Below are 17,175 nucleotides of genomic sequence, written 5' to 3'. Positions count from 1 at the left end.
TCTGATTACATAAAATAGAGTAACTCTTTTCATTTCTTGTATCTTCTAGGAACCTTGAACCCTCTATTAATGTCTGTCTTCCCCACTAGACAAAGAAAAGCTTCATTAGAGCAGGAAGGGAGTCACTCCAATACCTATTGCAGTGGCAGATAGTAGCTGTTTAGTAAATGTTTGTTGAATGAATACCGTATTTCCCCTAAAATAAGACCCAGTCAGATAGTCAGCTCTAATGTGTGTTTTGGAGCTAAAATTAATATAAGACCCAGTCTTATTTTACTATAAGACCGAGTATAATATAATATAATACTGGGTCTTAGATTAATTTTTGCTCCAAAAGATGCATCAGAGCTGATTTTCCAGCTAGGTCTTATTTTCGGGGAAACATGGTACATGAAACTTTGAAAGCTTTTTAAAACAAACTTTTATTGTTACTTCCTTATTTTGTGAGACTATAATAGGCTGTTACTTATTAGGATACTTCTAATTTCTTAGTCAGAAGCAAGAATTTCCACAGATGGGGAAATTCACTTTTCTAACTCATTCTATTCCCTTACCTAGTCAGATCTTTCTTTCATGGTTCATATCACATGTACACATTTCCTTCTGACATTGCTCAGGCAGTTCCCCTGCCGACAGTGGTCCTTTGCTTTTCTTAGTTACACTTCACAGTTAAATCCTGTGCTTACTCTTTAGAGGCCTTGCCAGACTAACCTCAGCATGATAATGATCTTTGTGTCTGAACTCCAAAGTCACTTACTGCGTTGAATGGTGTGAAATTTACCTCATGTACCCCTTGTTTCCCTACTAAGGTTTTAAACTCCTAAGGGGTAGATAGGGACTGTGTTCCTACTTTTTATCCTTTACATTATTTAACACATAAACATTGAAGATAAAAATGAATGTGATTTTAGTGGTTTTGTATCTAGTGCTGTTACTACAATACTCTGTATTAGTCCATCTAGAAAAAAGCAGAAACTCTTTTTAAGTTATTTTAAATGTAGGTCATACATAATTCTTAAGAAGACCTTTGATAAGTTATTTATGTTTTGATAAAAGGGAATTTCCAGGTAATTTTAGAAACAGGAATTTGTAAATGATCCACGTGGAGTTACAAAGGACTGTTTGCAAATTATTTCCCCATGCATTAGCCATTTTCTGAAGTTTGAAAGCAACTAGATCATCCTGGACTCATGGTACCCTCTGACGGCCATAACAGGGAACTGCCTCACCAGTATTCTGTTTCATTCTTTGTGTAACTTCAGGTGAAAACAAAACAAAACAATGAACAGCTGTGTTAATTCCACCAGAGGCCACTCTGATTTCACACCTCTGCTCGTTTCCCTCACAGTGGGGAATGCTGGGAAACACCTCTTCCATGAATGTCTCCCCGTTCCTCACTAAGGCTTTTGCCCCCCTTGATTTCTTTCTTCCCTGGCCCTTTGCTCCCTCGTCTCCTTCGCCTTGTTTCCACCTAGTCTTTCCCATTCTTACCCAGTCAATACAAGGAAATATTATTTTCCCTCTTGTGAGTTAAAATCTGGTTGGTATAAAGTCTAGTGGTAAGAAAAAGGAAGCTACAAATTTAGAAATGAAAATGATACCATAATCAGTGTTAGCTACTGATGTCATCTTACAATTTCAGCAAATTGCCCATCTACCTCTTCAAACTCTTGTTTCACTTTGTTTTTATAAAAGCTTTATTGAAGTGTAACTCACATAGCATACAATTCACCCATTTAAAGTGTACAGTTCAGTTGTTTGTAGTATATTCAGGTATGTACAGCCATCATCACAGTCAATTTTAGAATATTTTCATCACTTCACAAAGAAGCCCTTTGCTCATTTGCTATCATGCCTCTACTTCTAGATCCCACCAAACCCTACGGAACCAGTAATCTTTCTTTCTCATTAGATTTGCCTATTCTGAACATTTCATATGATCAGAATCATATACAGTATGTGGTCTTTTTTGACCGGCCTGTTCACTTAGCATGATATTTTCCTTCAATCTCTTCTAATCAAACCAGATTTAAAGTTCCATCCCTTAATATAAATTTTAAGCATGTTCTTTTTTTTTCATTTCCAGTTTTCAAATGCATTATTGTTATTTTTCATAGTCCCTTCAAAGCATTTTTTTGAAATAGGCAGTGTATATATTTTAAACATATAATAATATGTTTCTCTACAGTATGACTACACTACAGATTAAATAGGATTTTGTGGGCTGATTTATGAATCTAATTTTTTTTATTTGTCCCAGTATGCTTATGAGAATATGCATTTTAAAGTTCCAGATTACTGAATGCTGAGTAAAATTTTAGATATACAGTTTGGAAACTTGACCTGTTTAACCTGTATTTCCAATTATTGTATAAACAAATGCATTACCCATTTCAGAGAAAAGGACATTTTACCACTTCTTTAACAAAAGTATTAGTGGACTAATTTGGTAGTTTTTTCGTTGAATAATACTAGTCTAAAGCCTTTTTGGAAAAAAACGTAATTTGAATATCTAATTTTTAAATAACAACTGGTTTAAAAAAGTTTTTTTTATTGAGGTGAAATTCACATAAAATCAACCATTAACCATTTTAAACTACACAATTCACTAGCATTTAATATATTTACAGTGTGTGCAGCTATTCCTTCTACCTTGTTTCAGGACATTCTCATCACCTCAAAGGGAAACACATACCCATTAAGCAGCCATTCCACATTTCCCCATCTCCCTTCCCTCTCCCTTCCCCTCTCCCTCGCCCTGCTGTCAGCCACTAGTTTGCCTTCTGTCTCTGTGGATGTACCTGTTCTGGAAGTTTCCGGTTCTTTTTCAAAACTATGTCATTGTGCAAGTTTACTTTTTCTGTATTAAAAGAATCTTAGTATGAAACGATTATGATATGATTAACTGAGGATAAGAATTTTGATGGACTCTATTGATTTTGATACATAATACTTGTTAGTACTGGGAAATGCCTGTTTTACGAAATGAATGCTACATTGGTTAGAAGTTCTAGAGCCTGCAAAGTGTTTATGAACCTGTGAAAGTTTTCCCAAATTACTTAATAGAACTGACATTTTATTATCTTCTTGACTCGTTAGGGTAGGATAGTCTTACTATAGTCTTTTTGATTAAAATTTAACCATATTTTGCTAATCCTTATTAAAACATTTCTGCTTGTTTTCAATATGAAGTTTTCTTTAAGTATCAACTGTATTTAGACTGATACATTCATGTGTGATATGTGCATTTTTACATTAGATATTATTTTAGTAAGCAACACAAAAGCATTCGTTGATTTTGAGTCATATTAAAGTAGAGAAAGTACACCAGATAGTTTGAAATAAAAATCTAAATTTCCCCCCCAAATCTCTTGTATAGCCAAACCTATATAATTCATCTGCCTACTTGGCATTTTTTAATGTCAGATTCAGAAACTTAAGTGTTTGAAAGTTAAAGCTTTCTTATATTTTCTTCTTGTGATAGCACTGCCCAGTTGTTGGTTAATTTCTCCAACAAATATGTGTTGAACTACATGCTAAAAGCTGTACTAGCACTGGTCATATGTTGATGACCAGATGTGGGAACAAATGTGGTCCCAGCATACAGCCTGATGGAGTAGACAGCGAATAAATAATAGATTGTAGTTGTACTTTGCATTAAGTGCAACAAACGAAACCAACTAGGGGCAGTAGGAAATAGGGTGGAGGAGCTCCTACATAGGAGTGGTCAGGGAAAGCTCTAAAAAAGTGTCATTGAAGCTGAGATACCACCATCTACCCAGTTGCTCAAGCTTGGGAGTTTCCTTCCGATCTTGCCCCTCACCCTCACATCCAGTCCCTGTCCATTCTGTCATAATCTCTCTCAAATTCGGGCCCTCTGCACTCTCACTGTCACTGTCCTAGCTCAGCTTTTCAACAGCTCTTAGAGTGATTATTAGAATAGTATTCTAGTTAGATCCCAGTCTGCCACCCTTTCTTAGTTCATTCCTTCTACTGCCTCATTACTTGCTACTTCAGCTCACCCAATACTCGTGGAACTTAAAGGCCCTCACGTATGGTATGCCCTCTGTAGCTTCTTTGCCTTTGTACTGTTATTTTCATCTCCTCTTTCCGTCTAGCTAACTCTTATTCTTTAGCTCAAGTGTCAGTCTCCGAAGCCTTCTCTTACTCATCCTTTCTTACCCAGGTTGAGTTAGCTACACCTTGCTTATAGCACTTACCGCATTGTATGGTAATTGTTTTTGTATTTGAATATTTTGGATATGACAGATTTTGTTCTTATTTTATGTTCAAGTTAGAGTGCTTAATACTTAGAGCATTAGTGTTTGGGTCTTGATCCCTGTGAGAATTTTGTGAAAGTTCTGGACCCTTTCCTCGAAGAGGGTGCCAACAAAAAAATGTATACACATTTTAAGAAAGGAAAAAAAACTGTTTTAAAATTATGACGATGGTAACTACTTTGAGCACCTCTTGTAATTGCAGAAGTCAAATGTGACTTGTAGTCATCTTTATTCATTGGTATATATTGAGTATTCAGTTTTCCTTTCTTAAAATGTTTGTACATTTTTTTGACACCCTATGTACATGCACAATTTTGTATCAGTTTCAGTCCATCTATTAATTGAGGTAAGAATCCCTGATTTAGAGAGTTTCTCTCATCCTTGGGCTCTTTGTCACTACTGGTATCCCTCCGTGTTGTGACACCTGTATTTCTTTCCTGCCTCTGCTTTCTTGCCCCACACAGTTCCAGCTTCGGCATTTTTAATAGGCTTGATCTCTGCCTCTCGGTTCTGCCAGTTCAGTGCTCACATAACCAGCGCCCATCCTCTCAGATTAGTGTTGTTAGTTAATTCCTGTATTATTGACAATTGTTTTCCTCTCTGCTTTTGATAGTAAATTGGGGTAGTAAATGGGGAATGTTCTCACCGAACATCCTATGCATAGTTATAACTATGTAATTGATGTTTTTGTTGAGAGGGAACAAGGAGCATGAGACGTATCAGACTTGCATATCTAAGGCGATCTAACCTATGCTTTATGAAAAAATTATAGTAAAACATCATGTGAGTATTTCCCTAGTTCCTTATATACCAAAAATGTGAATCAACAACAGTTTGTCAGCTTTGTCTATAGACGTTAGTTTTTATCAGACCAGGCAAAATTTTCAAACATTATCTTTTAGGCATTACTGAGAGAATATGTAATATTATGTTTATCTTCCATACAAGAAAAAAAAATTTTTTTTGTAATTAAAGTACATGGAGAAAAATAGCTGAGATGTGAGTTAAATAGAAATAAATTCTGAATTGGTAATAATTTTTTCTGTATGTGTGTGTGTTTGTGTGTGTGTGTGTTTCAGTTGAAGTAAAATTGGTCTGTCATGGACATACAGTGCTTACTAATGTTGATGATTACTATAGGCACTAACTCATTTTGATTAAATTTACTTGAATATAGGAAGCTAACGCAACAGGGACAGTGCTTTTAAAATTCTACCTGGAAGCATTTTAAGATAACATTTAACTTGAGCACAGTGGATTTTGCCTTCATAGGGTTTGATGATAAAGTTATGTCACTATTTTTGATATCAACTAACTCATTTTTTTGTGGTATTTATCATTATAGCATTGTATCAGTCTCTTTGAACAGAAAGTCATAAATCATTTTTCTAATTCTGATTTGCAGCATTTATATGGAAATCCAATTTGACAGCAAAATACCTTATGGCTGCTATGACTTGAGAAGAGGAAGTGTTTAATTATAAAATTACTGAAAATAACTTTACAGAAGTATTAGGAAGTTATATTCTTAATGTGCTCTAGAATGAAACACATACTAACTAATCTTTTTTTAAGCTAATTTTTAGAGTATCAGATCATTTTATTTCTGTCATGTAAGCATTTGGACTTCATTATCTATATGAATGATATACATAGTGTATTACTCTGTTCCATAGGGTCAAGAGAAATTTGGATTATTAAATGTAACAAAAATTACTGAAAATGGAAAAAAGGTTCGGTAAGTACACAAATCACAAATATTCTGACTTGTTTCATTTGATTGAAATAAATAAAAACTATGAATATAGTTATATTCTAGTAGAAATGTTCAAAAGGTTCATAAGAATTTCAAATAATATATTTTCTAATATAATTTATGTAGGATTATCATGAAATCATGAAAATTTTCATTTTGGTATTACTTAAGGTAATATTAAATTCAGAGATGATAAGGCAGAGGATTCTCAGCAAGCATTAGCTTTGTTAAAAAATATTTTTCAATAAGAAGTAAATGCACATGGCAAAAAACAAAGGTACACAAAATAGTTAGTCAAAAGTTAGTCACCCAGCCAACATTTCCTTCCCCATAGGCAACCAGTTAAATCTAATGAGATATATAGTGTTGTACTCTAGAGATAGCATAGATTAATTTTTTAAACATAACCTTTTGACAGTTTAACCTGGAGATGGTTCCATTTCATTGCATGTAGAACTACTACTGTGTTTCTGACTGCTGCATAGTTACACATTGTGTGGCTTTATCAGTTTATTTAACTATTGTTTATTTGCAAGTATGTGAATATACCTGTCTTTTGGGAGACATTTAGGATGTTTACATTTTTTTATGCTATTACAAACAATATTATACCTAGTATCCTGCATAATTCATTTTGCAATTATGCAAATATGCCTATAGAATAAATTTTACAAAAGTGGAATTTCTAGGCCATATGCAGTGGTCATTTTGAGTGTTCCAAATTGTTCTCTGAGGCACTGAATCAGTCCACACCTCCCAGTAGTAGTGGATTTCTGCCAGTTCAATATGCTGTCATATTTGATTTTTGCTAATAGAGATTAGAGAGAAAATGGTAATTTCGTTTGCTTTTCGTGTGTGTGTGAGAGGTATAGTATCATAAGCCATTTGTATTTTTTTGTTGTTTTGAATTGTCAGTTCATACCCTTTGTTTTTCTATTGGGTTGTTGGCTTTTTTTGATTAAAGTGTAGTGCCTCCTAATGAATTAAAGAAATCAACTCTTTGTAAGCTAAGTTGCGTTTTCCCAAGTTTTTAAAAACTGCTAAAATGCTATAATTTTATAGTCAAAATGAGATCAGTCTGTTGTTTAAGAAAGAGTTTAAAATTTACATGTAGTTTAGCTTTTTAGATTTGCTTTAATTGAACTGTCTCTGCCAGGTTTTAGTACTTAGAAGTTTTAAGTGCTCTAAAATAGCTTTACAAATACTGCAATTATCTGTTCCTTAAACTGTTCTTTGGTAGAAGTAACTTGTAAATTGGGTCTTTGTTTTTCTCTTTCTCTCTTTTGACATAGTGCAGATAATTCTTTGGATGTTTTGTGCGTTTTCATTGTTGTTGTTTTAACTAATAATTAGTCTTTTAGATTTTCTACTTCTTTTGGAATACTCTTGGTGATTTATGTTTTCCTAAGAATATCCATTTCATCATCTTCAAAATATATTTATAAGGTTTGAACAAAATAGTCTTAATTTCCTGTATATTAGTGGTTCTCAAATATTTTATTCTGAGGATCCCTTTAAACTCTTAAAAATCATAGATTACTGCAAACAACTTTTGTTCATATAGTTTATAGATATTTACTGTGAGAAGTTAAAACAGAAATTTTAAGAATATTCATTAATTCTTAAAACTAATAACCGTGGTACATTTTAACATGGATAATATTTTTATGAAGAAAAGCCGTTGTATTTTCTAATACAAAAATTTTTTCCATGAAAAGCATGACATTGTTTGACATTTTCACAAATCTTTGATATCTAGCTTAACGAAAGATAAGCTGGATTCTCTGAAAGATAAGCTGGATTCTCATCTCTGCTTGCAGTCAATCTGTTGTAATACATTATTTTGGTCGAAGTATGTGAATAAAATACTCCCTTACATAGATAAATTTGGAAAAGGAAGGAGTATTTTAATAGCCTTCTCAAATAACTGTGAATATATTTCTGCTGCACCAAAACTCCACAAATGTTAGTTGCAATGAAAACTGAAAAACCATCAGTAAACTTTCATTACTCAGTTACATTAAAATTCATGGGTGTGTGTTGCACTTTGAATGAATCTTTACCCATGCATAATTTTGTAGTGTCTTGTAGGTCATTTGGAAAATATTGGTTTACTAAGTTTACTGATTGTCAGATGTTGACACATTTTATTTTATAATATCACAGAATCACAAATCAATAATATCAGAAAAGTCATTAAGTATTGGAAAATTGTCAACTTTGTAGTGGCAGACATGCCAAGTTTTCTAAAAACTACTTTCTATCTGAAAACCTTAATTTTTTATTGTCAACAAATGTGTATTATGTGCCCTTCAGTCATTCCTGGCCACCCAATGAATGAGTGATGTCCACACTGTCCTCTCCTCAGAAGCCCTACTAAGCTCCTGGAGACTCATGCCAGTGGCGTCATTTATGGAATCAGTTCGTCTCATATTTGGTCTTCCTCTTTTCCTGCTATCTTCTATTTAAATTAGCATCACTGTCTTTTCAGAAGAACCCTGCCTTCTCATGAGGTGTCCAAAGTAGGAGCATGTCAGTTTTGTCAGTTTTGCCTCCAGCGATATTTCAGGTTTAATTTGCTCTGAGACCCACTTGTTTGTCTTTTTGGTGGTTCAGGGTATCTGTAGAGCTCTTTCCAACATTTCAAATGAATCATTTTTTTTCCTATCAGCTTTCTTCACTGTGTAACTTCCATATCCGTACATAGTAATTGGGAATATGAGAGTGTGGATGATCTAATGGTGTCTAATGACACATCCTTGGTTTTCGTGATCTTTCTTAATTCTTCTATTGCTGCCCTTCCAAGTCTCAGCCTTTCTTGATTTCTTGACTGAAGTCTCCATTTGAATTGATGCCTGAACCAAGGTTAGCAAAATCTTTAACAATTTCAGAGTCTTCATTGTCTATGTTAAAGTTGTGTGTTTTCTGTAGTCATGATTTTTATCTTCTAGATGTTCAAATGCAGTCCTGCTTTGGCACTTTTCTTCTTTCACTTCCATCAGAAGTCGTTTCAAATCATGGCTACTTTCCACCAATAAGATGGTATCACCTGCGTATCTTAAGTTACTGATATTTCTTCCAACAATTCTCACTCCTCCTTTCTCTGAGTCTAGCCCAATTTTGTGTATAATGTGTTCTGCGTACAGATTAAACAAAGAGGGAGATCGGATGCACCCTTATCTGGCACCTTTGCCTGTAGGAAACCATCCTGTCTCCATATTCTGTCCTGACAGTGGCTTCCTGTCCACAGCACAGGTTACACATCGGGGCAGTCGAGTGCTGAGGTGTGCGGCACGCCGCCCGTTGCTTTCAGAGCAACCCATAGCTTCTCACAGTCCACACAGAGGCTTTACTGTGGTCAGTAAAACAGGCTGACTACCCTTCTGAAATTCTCCGCAGCACTCCAGTATCCAGCAAATGCTTTCAATTAGATTTCGAGTGCCCTTTCTTTCCTGAATCCAGTTTGAACATCCCACAAGTCAACAAGTACTATCATTTATTTTCTTTGAAATGACTGATTTATTTTTTAGATCTTTATTTTTTGATACAATGTCTACTTGCCAGATAATCAAGTCTAAATAACAAAAGTATGTCCATTAGTCCTTTTTTTTTTTTCAGGAAAAAAATGTGACTAATTCTGCTTGCAGTTCATTCCAAGTGCTTCAGTCCTTGAGGAAATTATTAATTCACTCTTCAAATATTCAGTATTTGTTCCCACATGTTTATTCTATAGTTTAGAACATTTTTTGTACTGTATAAAAAGAAGAAATACAATTTATTAATAACATACATTTCACCAGGTACAAACTTCCTTGTTAAATCAAACATTTTTAGTGGTTGTTCCTCTTCTTTTCTTACAGTATGAACTCAGGCTCTTTGAACCAAAGCCCGCTGTCTGTTGGCTGCTTAGGTGAGGTCCTAGTGACCTTGAAGGCTAAGGCTGCAGGAGAGAAAGCTAAGGATAACTATAACTATCCTTAGTTATAAAACTTCTGTTCAGCTGGACTTCAGATGGTTCTCTAGGTTGATCTATAATTTAGTTGTAATTCTAATGTGTTCACAGAAGGAAGCAGGCACAGTATGTATCTATTCCGCCATCTTAGATCTCCAGTTTTTTTTATTTTGAAAAGCTAAACCAAAAATGTTTATTTGAAGTGGAAATATATTTTAGCATTTTTCAGTGTGGGGAGTCACTAGATACTATCTAAAGAAATAGAACATTGAGTATAAATAAATTTACAAATAAAAATAAATCCAAAATATTTTAAGAGATCCACACAAAACAAAATAAATGGAAAATATAACAAAATGATGACAGAACAAGTACCAGATATATCTGTCATCTCAATATTAGCAAATCTAAGTGGACTTTACTCATCTGTTGAAAGAAAAAGGTACTCAGACTGAAACACAAAACAAAACCCCACTAAATTCAAAAGAGACATCTAAAATATTATTCAGAAAAGTTGAAAAAAGCAAAAAGTCACATCAAAGATATTTTTAAAAAGTGGGAATAGGGATCTTAATAACACTCTTTCAATTCAGGGTAAAAGCATTACGCATCACAAAGGTGAGTACTTAAAAATGATAAATCACTAAGAATAGATCCACTATGACTATTAATCATTAAGAATAGCTTTTTCACCAGATAAGTAGCATGAACAACCACAAACAAAAACAACAGGCAATAAAAGGAAAAACAGAAACTCAGTAGTAGTAAACATTTTTTAATTTAAAAAATTTTCCCGTTTTATTGAGAAATACTTGACATACATCACTGTATAAGTTTAAGGTGTGCAGCATGATGGTTTGATTTACGTATATTGTGAAATGATTCTGTAATAGATTCAACTAACATCTGTCTTCTCATATAGATAGAATAAAAAGAAAAGAATGGAAAAAAATATTTTCTCCTTGTGATGAGAACTCATAGGATTTACTCTCTTAATAACTTTCTTATGTAGCATAGAAAAGTGTTAGCTACAGTTATTACTTTGTACATTACATATCTAGTACTTATTTATCTTGTAACGAAGTTTTTACCTGTCAACCACCCCCCTCTAATTTCTCCTTCCCCCACCGTACACTTCTGGTAACCACCAGTCTGATCTCTTTTTCTATGAGGTTTTGTTTTGTTTATAAGATTTCACATATAAGTGAGATCATACAGTATTTATCTTTCTCTGTCTTATTTCACTTACCATAATGGCAAGATTTATTCATTTTTTATAGCTGAATAATACTCCATTGTATGCACATATATTACTAATTCTTTATTCATCTATCAATGGATGCTTAGGTTATTTCCTTGTCTGAGCTATTGTAAACAATGCTGTTTTGAACATGGGGTTGCATATATCTTTTTGAGTTCGTGTTTTTGTTTTCTTTGGATATATTCCCAGAAGTGGAATTGCTGGATCATATGGTAGTTCTGTTTTTATTTTTTTGAAGAACCTCCATACTGTTTTCCATAGTGGCTATACCAATTTACAATCCCACCAGCAGTACACAAAGTTTCTCTTTCTCCACATTATTTGTTATGTCTTATCTTTTTTAAAAAAATACTTTATTGGGGTACAGTGTGTTTCTCCAGGGCCCATCAGCTCCAAGTCGTTGTCCTTCAATCTAGTTATGGAGGGTGCAACTCAGCTCCAAGTCCAGTCACTGTTTTTCAATCTTTAGTTGCAGAGCGCGCAGCCCACCATTCCCATGTGGGAACTGAACTGGCAACCTTGTTGTTGAGAGCTCACGCTCTATAACCAACTGAGCCATCCAGCTGCCCCTCCGCAAGGTCAGCGGCAGTTCGTTGTCTTCAATCTAGTTGTGGAGGGCGCAGCTCACTGGCCCATGTGGGAATCGAACCGGCAACCCTGTTGTTCAGAGCTCGCTCTAACCAACTGAGCCATCTGGCTGCCCTATCTTTTATCTTTTTGATGATGGTCATTCTAACAGGTGTCAGGAGATATCTCATTTTGGTTCTAATTTGCATTTCCCTAATGACTAGTTGAACATATTTTCATATACCTGTTGGCCTTTCATGTATCTTCTTTGAAGAAATGTCTATTCAGGTCTTTTGCCCATTTTTTAAATTGGGTTATTGGTTCTTTTTTGCTGTTGAGTTGTGTGGGTTCTTTATGTATTTTGAGTATTAACCCCTTAACAGGTATATGATTTGCAAATTTTTTTCCCATTCCATACATTGTCTTTTCACTTTGTTGATGGTTTGTTTCACTGTGCAGAAAGTTCTTAGTTTAACGTAATCCCACTTGTTTATTTTTTATTTTGTTGCTGTGTTTTTTGTGTCATATCTAAGAAATTATTACCAAGATCCATATCAGGGAGCTTTATTCATATGTTTTTGTCTAGGAGTTTTATGGTTTCAGGTCTTACTTTTGAATTTTTAATCTATTTTGAGTTAATTTCTTTTTTGAATGGTATAAGATCTGGGTCCAGTTTCATTCTTTCATTTTTATTTTTTTATTTTTTCTTAATTTTATTAAATTTATTGGGGTGATACTAGTGAATAAAATTATATAAATTTCAAGTATATAATTCTATACTATATCATATAGTGCATTGTGTGTTCACCAGCCAAAGTGAAGTCTCCTTCCGTCGCAGTATATTTGACCCCCTTTACCCTTTCCTACCTCCCCGACCCCCTTTCCCCTCTGGTAACCATTGTACTGTTGTTGTCTGTGTCCATGAATTTTGTTTGTTCGTTTGTCGTTTTCTGTTTTATATCCCACATATGAGTGAAATCATATCGTTCTTGTTTTTTTAAAATTGATTTTGCTTAGCATGATATTCTTTAGATCCATCCATGTTGTTGCTAATGGCAGTATTTCTTCTTTTCTTATGGCTGAGTAGTAGTATTCCGTTATAGATATGTACCACATCATCTTTATCCAGTCATCCAGCCAAGGACATTTAGGTTGTTTTCATATCTTAGCCATCGTGAATAATGCTGCAATGAACACAGGGGGGTATGTACATCTTTACAAATAAATGTTTTTAAGTTTTTTGGGTGATACTCAGAAAAGGGATTGCTGGGTCAGATGGTAGCTCTATTCTTAATTTTTTGAGGAATCTTCATAGTGTTTTCCATTGTGGCTGTACCAATATACATTCCCACTAGCAATACATATGGGTTCCTTTTTCTCCACAACCTCTTTAACACTTGTCTTGTTGATAATAGCCATTCTAACAGGTGTGAGGTGGTATGTTTCTGTGGCTTTGTTTTGAATTTCCCTTATAGCTAGTAAGGTTGAGCATCTTTCCATATATCTAGTGGCCATTTGTATGTCTTTTTGAGAAGTATCTGTTCAGGTCCTCTGCCCATTTGTTAGTTGGATTGATTGTTTTTTTTGTTAAGTTGTATGAGTTCTTTATATATTTTTGGATATTAGTCCCTTCTCAGAGGTACTGTTTGCAGATATTTTCTTCCATTCAGTTGGTTGCCTTTTTGTTTTTTTGATGGCTTCTTTTGCTGTGCAGAAGCTTTTTAGTTTAATATAGTTTCATTTATTTTTGCCTTTACTTCCCTTGCCTTTGGGGTCAAATTCATAAAATTCTAAGACTAAGGCCCATAATTTTAGTGCCTATGTTTTCTTCTGTGTATTTCATTATTTCAGGTCTTATATTTAGGTCTTTGATCCATTTTGAGTTAATTTTTGTATGTGGTGACAAGTAGCACTCTAGTTTCATTTTTTTTTCATGTGGCTTTCCAATTTTCTCAGCACCATTTATTGAAAAAGCCTTCTTTTCTCCATTGTGTGTTTTGGTCTCCTTTGTCAAAAATTATTTGCCCATATATATGTAGGTTATTTCTGGGCTCGCAGTTCTGTTCCATTGGCCTGTGTGTCTGTTTTTTCTGTCAGTATCATGCTGTTTTGATTATTGTCGCTTTGAAGTCAGGGAGTATGATACCTCCAGCTTTGTTCTTTTTTCTCAGGATTGCTGAGGCTATTCAGGGTCTTTTGTAGTTTCATACAAATTTGATGATTTTTTTTGTTCTGTTTCTTTAAAAATGCCATTGGTGACCACTGCAGTGTACATCTCAAGCTGAAGCTGAATAATAATGTCAACTATAATTCTATATATATATATATATATATATATATATATATATTTACAGAATGTGGAGTACAGCATAGGGAATAGAGTCAGCGGAACTGTAACAGCTATATACGATGTCAGAGGGGTAGTAGATTGGGGGAGGGAGGCTATCACTTTTTGAGAGGTGTAAATGTCTATTACATTGCTTTGTACACCTGAAACTAAGAAAACAAAATGCCATTGGGATTTTAATGGGGATTGCATTAAATCTGTATATTGCTTCCAGTTTTATTCTTTTAAATGTGAATATCCAATTATCCCAGCACTATTTATTGAGTATTCTTGTCAAATATTAGTTGATTGTGTAGTAATAAACTGTATTCCACTTTTTTAATTCTTGAAGTTTAAGTAGACATAAAAAGTAATAATAAAATAATGTAGGTATGATTGATAGATACTGAATTCTACATTCTGAAAATAAAGAATAAACCCGCTTTTGAATGCCTATATAGTTTTCATAAAACTGGCCACATGTTTGGCTATAAAGTGTAAGCCTTAATAAATTCCTGTCGTAGACATACTTGACATTCATTTTAGCCTGTCAGCAATTTAATTCCCTTATAAAGTAAACATTAGTTAACTCTGGAGTATGAATTGAAGGAGAAGAAATAGGGCCTTTCCTTCATTTCTGTATTCAGAGTTTTTATATATGTTGATTTTGTAATTTAGGAAAATAAAACTCTCATCTTAGTAAGCTCAGTTGTCAATCAGTATGTAATTTATTATATATTTATGTACCTACTATTTACTGCTTACCTAGTGTAGCCTTATTAGGGGAAGGGAGATAACCAAGAAATATAAAACAATCTGTACTATAACGAATTAGGTAAAGTAAGCATGTTTTTCTAATTTTTAATTGTGAGTAGGAATTCTTGGCTGTTAATGGTGTGCAATTTATGTGGCTTTAAAATAAATTTTAAAATAAATTTAAAATAAATTTTAGTGCCCTTGATCATAAATGTGCTGGATTGGTCCCATGTAAACATAATTAGATATATTGTTACTTTGATAACTTATGTCTCTAATTTCATTTGTCTGAGGGCCTTTATGATCATGTTGGGACCATAAAATGATTGTGATTTCCATTAGCATTATATCCCCAGTAAAAGCAGTTAGAATGTCAATAGCAACTATAAATTGAGGACAACACTGATAACAGCAGTAGTTTTTAATTTTTAAAATTTGGTTAGGAAACCTGGATAGTAGAACTTTTATTGGTCATCTTTGTAATTACAGAAAGAACTGGTTGTCTTCTTGGGCCGTGTTGCAGGGTTCGTCTTTACTCTTTACCAAAACTCAAGGAAGTAGCACAAGTTGGGTAAGTATTGCTTCTTTCTGAAGGCTTTATACATTTAAATTATGTGGATGGTATTGTACCTGAATTTCATGAAGTATTCCAGAGTCCTAGCTACAGCTGGTGTACAAATAAAAGTAAATGAAGTTCTTAGTAAAAGATACATTTTGACTCATCAGAGAAAGAAGGCTAATTAGAAAAGTCTGGTTAAAATCAACAAATTCTGTTTTATCTATTGAATTGAAAGGTAGGCTTACTAGTTGGGCATGACAGAACAAATACATTTCTTAAGTCATCTTCAGGACACTCAAGATCTCCTGTGTTTGTGACTTTGCCGTTTTAGGCATTTAGTCAGAAAATAAGCAGTACTGCGTCAAGCTCCACCTTGAATTGTGATCTGACCCCTGGATACTTAGTGATTCAGGTGTCTGGGTCTGTCTGAATGTCAGTCAACTTTTAAAGAAAAGAAATGTTGTCGTTACTTGTAGGATTTTGAAGCTTTTTGTGTATTTGAGTGTTTACTATCATTACTCCTCAGTTATTTGTAGTACAAATACTAAAAATTATAATTTGTGACATATAAAAGCTAACACTTTTTGAATGCTTAGTATGTATTATATACCGTTCTCAGTGCAGTAGCAGAAACATAGTTTAAAATTCACTGAGCTACCCAATTTTGAAATTGTAGAATTCTCAATGAATTCTTAACTTTAGGGTTTCACTATTCAATTTTTTTTGCCTTGAAATGAAATTTTATTAATATGTTGTTAATAACATAATGTAATGAATAAACTATAGTCACTGTTTTATAGTCTCAATAAACTAAACAAATGTGGGATATAATAAAATGCTTGGTTATACAGTTAATTCGTAATTTTTATTTTATAGCAAAGTTAAAAATCTCAGACTGCCTTGCTTTTTGTGTAACACATATTAAGGGAAAGAAAACTAATTTAAATGGCCTAAGAAAAAGGGAGTAAGATTATTCAAGTAAAAAGAGTGTGCATAATGTATTTTGACATATACAACATTCAGAAATATTAAAAATTGATGAAATATGCAGGATGATTCTTTTTTGTAGCCATTTATTAATTTTTGGTTAATTCTATTTTATGCAAAAATAAATGCAATATATGTCTTACATTTTCTTTCTTTTATAGACAAAAACTATGATATCATATACTTTCGTACCTTGCTCCTTTTTTTCCTCTTAGGAATATATATTGGAAATCACTTTATTCAGCCCATAATAGTCTTTTTCAATCTTTTTTAGGGCCATATAATATTCATTATATGGATGTTCCATTATTTATTCAACCATTCTTCTAAGGATGGACATACAGATTGTTTCCTAATTTTTCTATTCCAACATTGCCAATTAAGATGCTTCTTAATTACCTCTGTAATAAGAATTGTTCAAAAAGAATTTGAAAGAATCCTAGCTGTGTTTCTCTGCTCAGTCACCAACTAAATCTGTTGTAGGTAAAATGTATCCTGTTTATATAGTGAAATCACATCATACCTGAGGATGGGATTCTAATGCTATCATATAAACCAAAAAGACAAATATCACCTATAGTAAAAATTGTCCTTATGTATCTCTTTGGAAGGTGCTATGTGAGAAGTCAGTCTCTAGGAGAGCCAGTTTTTTCTTTTAATATTAGAAGGGATTGCTTTTCCTTCAGTTGAGTTTGGATGGTTTATGTTAAGGGGTCATGTTATAGAAGTAT

General features: G+C 33.6%; 1 protein-coding gene across 11 annotated transcripts in view; it reads left to right on the top strand.

Moving 5' to 3' along the window:
- The window catches only part of ARHGAP12 (Rho GTPase activating protein 12), a 133,325-nt gene that overhangs the window by 73,327 nt on the left and 42,823 nt on the right, over positions 1–17,175 (top strand). For all 11 annotated transcript variants that reach the window (XM_088789599.1, XM_019731496.3, XM_019731493.3 and 8 more), the window contains 2 exons: positions 5,957–6,018; positions 15,388–15,469. In XM_088789599.1, the coding sequence (XP_088645725.1) occupies positions 5,957–6,018; positions 15,388–15,469 (144 nt within the window). The remainder of the gene's footprint in view (positions 1–5,956; positions 6,019–15,387; positions 15,470–17,175) is intronic.

The sequence above is a fragment of the Rhinolophus sinicus genome, chromosome 1 (assembly GCF_057876585.1).
Source record: "Rhinolophus sinicus isolate RSI-liver-muscle chromosome 1, RSI-T2T, whole genome shotgun sequence".
Taxonomy (NCBI): Eukaryota; Metazoa; Chordata; class Mammalia; order Chiroptera; family Rhinolophidae; genus Rhinolophus; species Rhinolophus sinicus.
This window is presented reverse-complemented; position numbering and strand designations above follow the sequence as displayed.